The sequence below is a fragment of the Selaginella moellendorffii genome, unplaced genomic scaffold, assembly GCF_000143415.4.
Source record: "Selaginella moellendorffii unplaced genomic scaffold, v1.0 SELMOscaffold_73, whole genome shotgun sequence".
NCBI lineage: Eukaryota > Viridiplantae > Streptophyta > Lycopodiopsida > Selaginellales > Selaginellaceae > Selaginella > Selaginella moellendorffii.
Genome location: NW_003314334.1, coordinates 948,387 through 961,749, shown reverse-complemented (window position 1 = coordinate 961,749; position 13,363 = coordinate 948,387). Strand labels below are relative to the sequence as shown.

General features: G+C 39.7%; 2 protein-coding genes across 2 annotated transcripts; one reads left to right on the top strand and one right to left on the bottom strand.

Annotated features, from left to right (window-relative positions):
- Positions 1-8,245: 8,245 nt before the first annotated feature.
- On the bottom strand, positions 8,246-9,071 carry LOC9649845 (30S ribosomal protein S21, chloroplastic). Its single transcript, XM_002986304.2, has 2 exons — positions 8,672-9,071; positions 8,246-8,531 (listed from the first exon to the last, which is right to left on the bottom strand). Exons 1-2 carry the CDS (start codon positions 9,043-9,045, stop codon positions 8,363-8,365), a joined length of 543 nt encoding a protein of 180 aa, XP_002986350.1. The 5' UTR covers positions 9,046-9,071; the 3' UTR covers positions 8,246-8,362.
- A 68-nt stretch (positions 9,072-9,139) lies between these two features.
- Positions 9,140-10,848, top strand: LOC9649844 (probable polyamine transporter At3g19553). The gene has a single exon (XM_002986405.2). The coding sequence runs from the start codon at positions 9,368-9,370 to the stop codon at positions 10,763-10,765; it is 1,398 nt and encodes a 465-aa protein (XP_002986451.2). The 5' UTR covers positions 9,140-9,367; the 3' UTR covers positions 10,766-10,848.
- The last annotated feature ends 2,515 nt before the right edge of the window (positions 10,849-13,363 follow it).

Sequence of the window (13,363 nt, the reverse complement as noted above, 5' to 3'; positions counted from 1 at the left end):
GTGTACTACCTCTTTATTAGCCTTATGACTGTCCCATTGATTTACAAGAAGGAGTGTCACCTCCATGAGGGCCTATCTATAGGTTATCCCCATTTGAGCTTAAGACCCTCAAAGAGTACGTGGATGAGAACTTTGCATCAGGGTACATCCAGCATTCGTAGTCCCCGGTTGGAGCGTCTGTCTTCTTTGTCAAGAAGAAGGATGGGAGTTTGAGGCTAGTCATCGACTACCGAGGTTTGAATAAAGTGACTTTTCAGAACCGTTATCCGCTACCTTTGATCTTGGACCTGTTGGAACGCCTTGGTGGTGCCTGCTTCTTCACCAAGATTGACCTTTGTGGAGCATACAACTTGATCCGGATCCAGCCTAGCGATGAATGGAAGACTGCATTCTGAACCCACTATGGCCACTTTGAGTACACTGTCATGCCGTTTGGCTTGACAAATGCTCAATCAGTTTTCCAACACATGGCGAATGATGTCTTTCTGGAGTTTCTTGATTAAATGGTGATTGTCTACCTCGACGACATCCTCATCTACTCAAAAACTTAGGAGGAGCACGACAAGCATGCATGCAAGGTGCTGGCGAAGCTGTAGGAACATGGCCTATACACAAAGCTTGAGAAATGTTCTTTCGATCAGGAGTCTGTGGAGTTCCTTGGGTACATTGTCACTCATGAGGGTATCACGATGGATCCTGCCAAAGTCAAGACTATTCTTGAATGGGAGCTTCCACAATCAATGTTGGACATTCAGGTTTTCCTTGGCTTCGCCAACTTTTACGGCAAATTCATTGATCACTACTCCGACATTGTCCTTCCTCTCATGCATCTCACTTGCAAGGATGTTCCCTTCTCTTGGTTTGCTGCTGCCTAGCAAGCCTTCGACACACTCAATGCGGCCTTCAGTTCTGCTCCCGTCTTGATCCACGCTGATCCCTCACAACCTTTCTTCATCGAGGCAGACGCCTTCGATTTTGCCATCGGTGCTGTGCTGTCTCAACTCAGAGTGGATCAGAAATTTCATCCGATCGCTTTCCATTCTCAAAAATTCTAGCCTATGGAGATCAATTATGAAATCCACGACAAGGAGCTCCTTGCCATTGTGGATTCCTTTGGAGAGTGGTGTCATTTCTTGAGGGGCGAGCCATCAAACAACGGTCTACACAAATCACAAAAATCTTAAGTACTTTGCCACTTTCTGAGTTTTGAGCTGTCGTCAGGCAAGGTGGGCACAATTCCTGAGTTGGTTTGACTTTGTTATCAAGTACAGACCTGGAAAGCTTCAAGGCCTTCCTGATGCTCTTTCAAGGCACTTCTATCTCAGTCTTAGGCCTGGTAATCCTACCTTCAATCAACAGGATCAAGTTATCCTCAGTCCTAATCGGCTTCAAGTTATGGCAATTTCCCTGGCCCCTCAGGACTCCTCCTTGATGGACGTAAACAAAAATGATCTTCAATCCGACAACCCCGCTAGCGACATTTTCCCCCATTTTCAGGTTGGACACCCAGTGAATCCCGACTGCCGGCGATTTGACAAGTTCACTTTGGCATTGCAAAAACCTATGAGCTAGTTGCACGGGACTTTTGGTGGCCTCACATGGACAACTACATCAAAGCTTTTGTTACCTTCTGTGACACTTATGCCTAGAATAAGGTACCTTGCCACCTTCCTTCAGGTTTGTTTCGTTCCCTCTCGATCCCTTCAGATCCTTGGGAATTCATCTCCATGGATTTCTTTAGTGATCTTCCGAGTTTTAGAGGCTTCAATAGCATTTTAGTCGTGGTGGATCGCCTCACAAAGATGGCGCACTTCCTGCCATGTACCAAGGAGTTTTCGGGTGAGGATATAGCAAAATTGGTATTCAAGGAAATTTTGTGACTTCATGGGATTCCTGCAAATGTGGTTTTGGATCGGGGACCTCAATTCATCTCTCATTTCTGGCAACAATTCTTGCAGCTACTTGGAGTGAAGGCTAATCTCTCTTCGGCATATCATTCTCAAACTGATGGACAATCCGAGTGAACAATTCAGACATTGGAACAATTCCAGAGGTGCTTCATCAACTATCATTAGGATGACTGGTTTAATATCCTTCCCCTTGCTGAGTTCTCATATACCAACTCTGTTCACTCCTCCCTTCGAGTTTCCCCCTTCTTTGCAAACTCTGGCCGAAATCCCTGATTCAATCTTTCAATCCGAATCCTTTTGTTCAAAAGGCATTTGTCTCCAACCTCCAGGAAATCCACAACTCCATTTCCTTCCACCTCCATTGTGCTTAGGAATCTCACAAAACATTCGCCAATGTCCATTGTCAAGATTGTCCCCCTTACAATATTGGGGATAAAGTCTGGCTCTTTAGGCAAAATATCTCCACCACCAGGCCATATCCCAAACTTGATTTCAAATGCCTCGATCCTTTCTCTATCACTACCATCATTAATCCTGTCACTTATCGCCTTGCACTTCCCTCCTCATATCAAATTCACCCACCCCGTTTTTCACCCCTCTCTCCTTGAGCCTTATATTCCCAATCCTATTCCAAATCGAGTCATTTCTCCACCTCCATTAGTGCAGCTCAAGGATGGGTCTAAATATGAGGTTCAGGACATCCTTGATTCCAAGATCTCACAGTCTAAACTCTACTATTTGGTAGACTGGAAGGGTTACGGACCTTAGGAATGCACTTGGGAACATGCGAACAACCTGATTCATTCTCCTGACATTGTTCAGGATTTCCACCACCGCTATTCTTCTCGTCCCAGTCCTCATTCTTTTCATTCTCCATCTCCCGTCCCTCGACGCCCATCTCATCCTCCTCTTCGTTCTCATTCACGTCCTCGTTCCACTCATTCTTGAGGAGGGGGTGTTGTCAGGAATCCCCTAATTCTTGCCACATTCTTAACTCTTGCCAGATTTCTGACCTGCAGACCACATTCTTGACTCTCGAGACACTTCCCTATTCCTGACACTCTAATTTCCCATACGATTCCTGATTCTTGAACCACATTCCTAATGATAACATGGCACCTCCTCAACCTCAGCTATATTTAAGCCATCCTCAATCCAAGAGTGGTGGAGCTTCATCAACCTATAATATATATAGGTTAGTCTTGTTCCATTTCTCCACAATATGAATCAACGCAAGTCTAAGGCTTCTTCGTTGTCTCCATTAGTTTTTCTCTTTGACTTCTATATTTTCCAATCCTGATCTTGTTGGGGGTCTTGACAGCCTCATGAGTACTCTCTTCACCTTCCACCTTTGGGTGTTTTAGCCATAGGGCTAGAACAAGGTTCCATTGAGCCACACTAGGTATCTAAGTAGGTAGTGCCACCCACACTTGGACTGGGAGTATCGACTATTTGATCTCTTAGGGGAACTAGAGTTGGCTCTTGAACATTTCACCAAGCTGCCCCACTTGTTTGTTCATATTCACTTTAGCCTTAAACTCCTTAATGGATATATCATCACCCAACACATGGGTATAGCCTTCCTTGGTCACACTGGCCTTTTCTGGCCAAAATGGCTCCACTAGAGTCTTCCTTCTACTATACTTTTGGAGCTTACCAAACCCCTTAGGGTGTGGGAGATGAACGCTTTGGGTGGACTTAGACTCGAACTTGGACTCGGACTTGGACTCGGACTCAAATTCAATCCTAGTCTCGGTCTCAGTCTCAATCTTGGTCTCGGTCTCACTCTCAATCTTGGTCTCCGTCTCGGTCTCAGTCTCAATCTTGGTCTTGATCTCAGTCTTGGTCTCGGCCTCGGGCTTGCTCTCAGTCTCGGACTTTATCTCAAGTCCATCTTGGACTCAACCTTGGACTCCATTTTAGACTCCATCTCGGGTCCATTTTGGGCACTATGTCAGGTCTATTTCAGACTTTATTTTGGATCCATCTTAAACTCCATCTTGGACTCTATCTTGAGTCAATCTCAGATCCATATCAGACTCCATCTTGGACTCCATCTTAGGTTTATATCAGACTCCATCTCAGGTCCATTTTGGACTCCTTCTCGGGCTCCATCTCGGGCTCCATCTCAAGTCCATCTCAAGCTCCATCTCGACACTTTCACATGTCATGTATTGATCCTCTTGTGTCCCTTTTCTAGAGACTTACTTATTGCTTGTGTTCCTTGAGCACTTCGTTAGGAGTTCCACTCCCACTCTCAACTGTCTAAGTCAGAGCTTTTGGTCCAAATGTGTTATGCTTATTTGGTTTTTGTTTTGGCCACTACCACATGGCCCCCTTTTGGCTCTACTTTAGGGCTTAGGGATTTGTGTTTCACATCCTCGTCTAAAAAATTCACAAATGCTAAAATAACAAATTCATCAGAAATATGAGAAGAGAGTGAAGAAGGAAAAGGAGTTTAAGAAAGGGCATCAATATCAGGCATAGAACTCCCTAAATGATGAACATCAAAATTATATATCTTAAGTTTCAAAGCCTATCGAGCAATATGACCAACTAAATTCTTCTGCTTTAATAATGAAGTAACTATAATATGATCACTTTTAAGTAATGTTTATGAACCATATAGATATGTATGAAGTTTCTCAAAACTCCAAACAGTTGCTAAACACTCATTCTTTATCATGGAATAGTTCACTTTTATCAATTATAATGTATAGATGATATATGCAATGAGATGGTGATGACCAAGCACACTCAAGCTCTTTTGCATCAAATTTTAAGTATCCATATGCAAAATGAAAAGTCAAGTGTAATTAAGATATGCCAAAATTGAAGGATTCATTAATAGTTCTTTAAAATTTGTAAATGCCCACTTATAGTTCATATACCAAATGAAAGGTGACATTGACAACTTCAATAATGTTTGCAACAGTGTAGTGTGATTAAAAAGATGATCGATAAAACGACTGAGATATTGCACTTTGCCCAAGAAGCATTACACATCATTTACACACTTCGGAGTAAAGAATTTTAGAATAACCACAAGTTTGTTAAGATCAATTTATAAACCTTCATGAGAAATACAATACCTAAGATAAGTTGTGTCTTTAGATTTAAATATGCACTTTGACTACTTCAACTTTAAATAAACTTCCCGTAACCGATCTAACACCTTATGAATATCACGGATGTGTTGATCCCACGTCCCTTCCAAGTGGATCAAAACATCATCAATGAAATCAGTAGTCACTTATGGCATATTGCAAAAAACCTCGTCCATCATCCACTAGAAAGTGGCTAGAGCATTGTTTAAACCAAATGACACCACCAAGAAAGCGTACAAACCAAATGGCATATAAAAAGTAATTTTAGGAATATCTTCCTCATTCATTAGCACTTGCCAGTACCCAGAAACAATATTTAACTTGGTGAATTAACAACTTCTCTCTAGATAATCCAAGAGATCAACAATATAAGGAAAAGGGTACAAACCGTTGACATAAAGAATGAAAACTAACTCTATACATAATGCAAATATAGATGGCAATATGTGAAAATAGGCCAAGAAATAGAAGATAAACTTGAGCTTGTATCAACCAATATGGAGAGAATAATAAAAAACCTTTTGTTATAAAAATGAGCTTGGAAAGTAAACATTGAATGAATTGGTATAAAATAAACCCCTTGATGATACTCCCGAAAGAAAGATTAAAAGGTCACTAACTTATTTGCATAAAGACCCTTTGCTACTCTTCGTTTCTAGAGAGCATATCGATGTCCAAACTTTCCACTGTAGTAACACTAATAGAATGTTGTCGACACCAAAGTCTCCACCTAGGAAATAGAGGTCACTAATCTTGAAAATGCCAATAATGCCTATAAGTGTGACTAATTTCATCACATGCCTAACAATAGACATTATGGCTATGACCACATCCTCATCCTTGTTCTTCAATTTAGGCATTAACAACATCAACCTCCATTGGAATAGAATTATCTTTTATAAAAAATGGAGCTAAAGGATGTGTAATGAGAAATGGAAGAGACAATATCTTATAATGTTGTGCTAAGCAAAGAGCATCATCAAGAGTGGCTAGAGCAAATGCATCACAAATCCTACAAAATCTTCATAAATTGTTAGCTATAACATTCCCAACTTGATATACTCTAATATATTTGGCTCTACAGGAAGCAAGAGGCTTTGAAAATGAATGCCAAATTGCATCACTAACTCAAATAGCTCTTAACAAAAATAATGCAATTGTTAGAAAGCATTACCATAATCATTAATATAGTTCAAATACATGTTTGAAAACATCCAGAAAAATGCTCCAATCCACATAAGTGGCTATAGTCAAACCATTATACCACTACAATGCCATCCTTTGGAAACATATAAAAAACTCATGTAAACACCAAGCATCATCTCAAGAATGATGTGGTAATTACTATAAAGTGAATGCTATATATCATCCCTACAATTCCCATGCAGCCAGACACGAGGATTGATAGCAAGAGTGGGAGGAGTTATACCACACATTGTGAATATCGCCATTAACTGAGTTTAATTGTTTATACATAGCATTAAACAATTGCACTAATTGTTATTCCAGATTCAAATGAGGAAGATGTTATTCTTTGTAAGCAACTAAAGAGAATGACTAAATATATGACTCATAAGGGTTTAAATATAAAGGGAAAGGGCCATAAATAATAATGCACTTTTTTTCCAATCAATTAAAAGTCTTAGGACATTTGGGGTTAATTGTCCTTAGGTTTAAATAATGATATTTAACAAAAGTCAAGCATAGCTCTTAGGAGAGTTGTAGTTCTTAGCTTCCTTTCACAAGGGTGTGAACTTATAAGAGAGTAAAGCTTTCAGGAGAGTTGTGGCTCTCAACTTCCATTCAAGGGTGTGAACTTGCAAGAGAGCCCCATGAGGGTGTAAACTAGAAAAGAAGTGTAGTGAATTATAATCAATAAAAAAGAATGACTTAAGAGATGATCCATTAATGTGTGATAGATTATAATTAACCAAAGAGAACAATTCAAAAGATGATCCATAAACAAAAGTGTTCTTAGGTTTGAATAATACTGAGCTAAATGACATCCCAGAAAATCCAAATTCAGGAATTTACACTCTTTTGGTATAAAGATGAATGAAAAAAAAAGTAAAAAGGAAGAAATTAAAAAATATAAAAAAAGTGAGATCTAGACGATAAAAATGTTAGATTTAAACCAAAACCTTAAATTCAATCACTCTTTAGGAACAATCAAAGTTGCCCCTCACTTCCACCAATGTGAGTGTATAAAATATAAAATGAAAGATAGAAATATGCATATAAAAACTTTAGTTTATATATAGAAGTGCTTTGGATTGAAACCATCAAAATCCCACTAGGCTAATATTAGTGTATAGTTGTTAAAATTAGTATATGGCATTATACTATATAGTTGAACCTCACAATAACTAAGTAGGAATTTTTTTAGAGCCTCCTTTAATATAACTTCCTTCTTTATTCCTTCTTCATATGCATTAATATAAATTTTTGGGTTGTTTAAGGAAATCTAGAGTGGGGTGATAGTGGATACACCTAGAATATGCATAAATATTTTTTGATATTCTACCATCTAATAGTTGTTATTCATTTAGATTAATCTTGCATTTATAATTTATAAACTTTCCTAAACACTTTATAGTATATTCTAGTTTATTCTACCATCTAATTCAATAAGATTAATCTTGTGTTTATAAATTATAAACATGTTTATAATTATAAACTTCCATTTCATCAATTAGATTAATAAATAAGAATAATACTGGTATTAAGCAAAAAAAACGTTGCTGCCTGCAACATGCAATAAATTATTTGATAATCACCAAAACAATAATAAACATTAAAATCCATTATAGCATTATTTTTATATGTGTTACACTAATATATAACTATACATACACCCAGTGTAAGTTTGTATGCTCAAAAGAAAGCAACAAAAGGCACTCTGGAATATATCAAAACAATGAAAGAGTGATTGTCACACGATAGATGAACAAGTTGGACTGACAGATAAAATGGAATCAATCGAAACAAACTCAAATCCAAAATTAATTATATCCAAATCTATGATTAAAGTCCAAGGCAAAATAAAATAAATAATTACTTACATTTTTTTAAAAAAATTAATTTTGTTTTAGAAGTGGTTATTTGAGAATCATCCAAAAATATTAAAAAATATAAGGAAAATAAGGCAGTACAAAAATCTAATAATGAATGCAATTCTATATTAGCAGCAAAAAAGAGATCAACGTTTTTTTTAACTCTTTTCTAATATATACGATCTTAGACTTGATTGCACAAAAAGTCAGAGCTCACACGCTGGAATTAAAAGTTCATCCAATGCCAAGCTACACACTAAATGTACAAGGAGAGTTCGTCGCTCGCGATCATCTATTGGAAGATGAGCTCGTCATCATCCTCCCCCCAAAATTCACGATCGTCCTCCTCTTTTGATTTCGCTGGCTTGGGAGCGAAGGGATCGACCGGGGGCTTGAATCCGCCACCACCACCGCCGCCGCTGGTGGCGCTTTGGAACCCTCCACCTCCCGAGGCTCTTCTACTGCATTCACAAAGAAAGAGAAATCTTAGAAGATGGCACAGATCCAAAGCTCATATCGATCACCATCAGCTCACAAGCAAAACAAAGAGAAGCAGAACAAAGAAAGAAATCGCAAGTCATTGAGAAGATCTTCTCCTTACCTCATCTTCCTCCGCCTTGCAAGGGCCTGCTGCTTCCTCTTCCTCTTCTCCTGCGGTGTCTCGTGATACCTCCTCCTCCTACATTCCGCGATTATCCCCGCACTCATCACCTCCCTTCGGAACCTCCTCACGATCGAATCCGGCCCCTCGTTCGCGTTCACGATGATTGCCGCATTCGCGGGCTTCCCAGACCACATCAGATTCGCGTTGGCCGCCGATGGAAACGCCGCGCCACTGCTGCTCGCTGCACCGAACGCCACACGCGCCGGGGCCGATCCGGCAGCTGAGGGCGCTGCTCTGTTACCTGGATCGGCGATCGACGGAGGCGGATTCGAGGCGCCAGAGAGCCCCAGCGTCATCGTCACAAACGCCATAGCCACAAGATAGCCAAGAACCCTAATCCCCTTTCCCCTTTGTCGTTAGGTTAAAATCCCAAGAACCCTAATCCCATTTTCACCTTGTCTTAAACTAAACAAAGTATGTTTAAGATAAACTCCCCTGTTCATATGATAAAATCCCTAGAACAGGGGATGATAGCTTTAGCGTGTTCCTCGTGCGCGGACTTTTGGGCGATGCTCCAATCAATTTGGTGAGTGAGTCTTCCCCCAGATCCGGCCAATTCTCCTCCAGTCGCAGCCAATCCATGGCATTTGGATCCAATCCCAGCTCCTAGCTTCTTGGAAGCGAGATCCAAAGATGGGATTCTGGGACAAATTCAAGCTCTCCGCGAGCGATCCATCCTCGCCGCCGCCCAAGCTCTCGCTCGTCCCTCTCATCGCCCTCGTCTTCTACAGCGTCTCTGGAGGCCCATTCGGAGTAGAGGATTCCGTGGGAGCGGGAGGGCCGCTTCTCGCGATCCTGGGCTTTCTGATCCTCCCATTCTTCTGGAGCGTCCCGGAAGCGCTCGTCACCGCGGAGCTCTCCACCGCATTCCCGGCAAACGGCGGCTACGTGCTATGGATTCGCGAGGCTTTCGGCCCCTTCTGGGGATTCCAGGGCGGGTTTTGGAAGTGGATTAGCGGGGTCATAGACAACGCACTCTACCCGGTTCTCTTCCTGGACTACTTGAGCCCAACATTCCCCACTTTGGCGTCTGGGCTCACCAGGGGCGTTTCCATCTTTGGCATCACTTTGGGATTAACATTTCTTAACTACAGAGGATTAGCCGTAGTGGGGTTTACCGCCGTTTGCCTGGCCATCTTCTCGCTCGCCCCGTTTGCGGTCATGGGACTACTTGCGCTGCCCAAACTGGAGCCCCGGCGATGGACGTCGGCCCACTTGGGGCGTGTCAACTGGAAGAACTACCTCAACAATCTCTTCTGGAACCTCAACTTCTGGGACAAATCCAGCACTCTAGCCGGCGAGGTGGAAGATCCAAGCAAGACCTTTCCAAGAGCTCTCTACATCTCGATCTTCGTGGTGGTGGCGTCGTATCTCGTCCCAATCCTGGCGGGAACGGGAGCGCTGGAGCTGGATCAATCGCGATGGGTCGACGGATACTTCTCCACGATCGCGTTCGCGATCGGTGGATCGTGGCTCCGGATCTGGGTCCAGCTCGCGGCGGCGCTCTCCAACATGGGGCTGTTCGAGGCGGAGATGAGCAGCGATTCCTTCCAGCTCCTGGGAATGGCGGAGATGGGGATGCTGCCCAAGTTCCTGGCGAGGAGATCGCGCCATGGGACACCCGTCTGGGGGATCGCGTTCTCCGCGCTGGGGATCGTGATGCTCTCCTGGATGAGCTTCGCGGAGATCATCGAGCTGCTCAACTTCCTCTACAGCGTGGGGATGCTGCTGGAGCTGGCGGCGTTTGTAGCGCTGCGTGTACGGCGGCCGGATATACCCAGGCCGTACAAGGCCCCGGTTGGGGATAGACTGGGGTGCGTGCTCGTGTGTGTGCCGCCAGCAGCGTTGCTAGTGTTTGTCATGAGCTTTGCGTCGCTGCGGGTGGTAGTAGTGAGCGCGAGCGTCATTGTGGTGGGGCTGGGGCTTTACTGGGGACTGGAGGCTGCCAAGGCCCACAAGTGGCTGGAGTTCATCCGGGGTTCCCCATTGCCAGGAGAAGCTTCGTCAGGTTTGCTGGAGCCTGGCCAGTAAGAAATTCTTTCTCCAATATATATCCAAGACGCTAAGTGTTTCTCAATTTAAAAGATAATTGTAACAATGCTGGGATCAATCTAGTGAGGCTTGACGATTGAATGGAGAAGCTAAATGCACCTGAGTGGCTTGAAAATGTTTCAGAGGCGCCATTGTTCTTGGTGTATGGCCAACCTCCAACACATCTAAGACAGTGAAGAAAGAAAGGTTATGTTCTTGCCATCAAGGTTATTTTTCTTAAATATTTTAACCTTTGCTATGAATACCTGGAATAACATATGCTTTTTAGTGTATGAAAAGTTAAAAGGTAACCAATGGAAGGAAAAGTATAAATTAACTAGCAGGATGAAAATAAAGCACAAAAAAAACATTAAAAAAATTCTTATTGATACTATTCTTGGAATTATTATATTTTCATTAAATATAAATATTAAAACAAGATATTTTTAAGGTATCTATAGTAAATTTATCAATTGTAAATGAAATTTATTATAAAAAAATTTAATAAAGTAATATTTATGCTAAAATTCCAGTAGTAAAATATAAAGAAAATAAATAAAAACACGATGATAATACTAATGCTTAAAGTTAATATAATAAGTTTTTGTATGATTTATAATTTTTTATTGATATATATGTATGCATTAAAAAGTGCAATTCCTGAATAGGGAAGGAATAATACATTTAATCAATATAAAATAGGAAAAATCATTAGTGAAGGATTTGGGGAGGCAGGCTGCAGAAAGGGGTGGTGCATACCATCTCCATCCCTGCCCACGAAACCACAGAAGACACACCTGACCGGACAACAACAGATGATATACTCCTTTCTACTCCTGATTCGAACACCCGGAATGCTCATACCACCACCAGGAATCGGGGCTTCTTCTGAGGGTCGGCCCGACCCGACCCGCACACTGCGTAGACCCTGAAGCCACGGCTACCCCGCCCGAGAGCACATCCCATTCCGTAGTATGGCCGTGGTCGAGGAGCGGGGGGTGGGTGGAGGCCGCCCATCCGCATACTCTTCCCGGGCCGCGCCTTGTCCTCCCCTTCACCCTTCCTGTGGCGCACGGGTCAGGTCGAGACCCCTCACGGTGAAGAGCTTTTAAGCCAAATAGATTTATTTAATCCTAATGGATATCAAATAAATTATGAAAATACAATTGAGGTTGATCTTGGTAGAGCAATTATAATTGTGTAATTTAGATGTATAGAGGGTACACCTCCTATATGTTCAATAGAGCAATTATCAAATGATAGAGTTCAACCTAGAATATTAAGATTTAGATTTGAATACATATTTAATTTATTTAAAGATGATATGCGTTAAACATGTTTTGATGAATGTACTTTCACATCCAGAAAATATCAAATTGGCTATAGTGTTTTATTTCAGTGGCCTCCTGGTTTAGGACCACAACAAATAAAAAATAATTACTTATTTTTCAAGTTTTATATTCAATATAATATTAATGAAAATTCTGATATAAAATTTACAACATTAAATGCTGGATCAAAACAGGACCATATTTATACAGGTCAATTTTTAATCTCTCCAAATTGTAAAAATATATTATTAGTAGAAAATAATTGCAAAATTTCCATATATTCTAAAAAATAAATTAATATGGGGATCAAATAATATTGAAGAGCATTATATTAAGATTTAAAATTAATGGTAATATTATTTATATAATAAATACAAAAAAATAGTATAGTTTAATAATAAATATTGTTTAAATTGTATAAAATTCACATCTTTTACTTTGCAAAATGATTGTAATTTAACAATGAGAAGATCAAGAAGGATAAATTAAACCAAGGAATGTTGAGAAATTTCATATGATTGCATCTTTTCAATATCTTTTCCCACCCAATATTTGGTTTGCAGCATAATCAGTAAGATTTTATTGTCATATGAAACAAAATATCCAAATAAAGTTTGGTGGGCAACAAATATTTATAATAATATTGAATGTTTATAACTAATTTATAATAAATATGGTACATTGTTTTATTTAATAATTTTAAACATATTTTCATCCTGTATTTATGTTAAGTCTAATATAATTATAATATACAGTTGAAAAAGCATGAATACTAATAATTAAACTATTTTCAAGTCAGAATTTTTGTATAGTAATGATTATCAAACTACAAAATTTATATTAAAATGATAAATTAATTATCTTAAAACAGTTTAAAACAGATGTATTAAAGAAGTTTTATTTTTAAAAATAATTTAAAAATGTAAAATTTTATTAAATCCTTCAATATTTTTGTAAATTTAATATTTCTCATTTTAAACTTTTCAAATTCTAAGGTAAAATTCGTATTTTTGTTTCTTTTATTTTATATAAAATTTTATCAATAACTAGGTAAACCATTTACAATTGTTTTTAAAAACATTCTTTGTTTTAAGTCTTAGACTGGAATTCTAACAAGTTTTACTTTTTAAATTAGTAAATAAATGTAATTTAATTTTATACTCATAAATAATCCTTATTTAATGCAATAATTTATAATGTGTTCTTGAGGTTAGAACTTATTTTTAGTCAAATTTAACACAACAAATAGTGAAAAAATATAAACTAA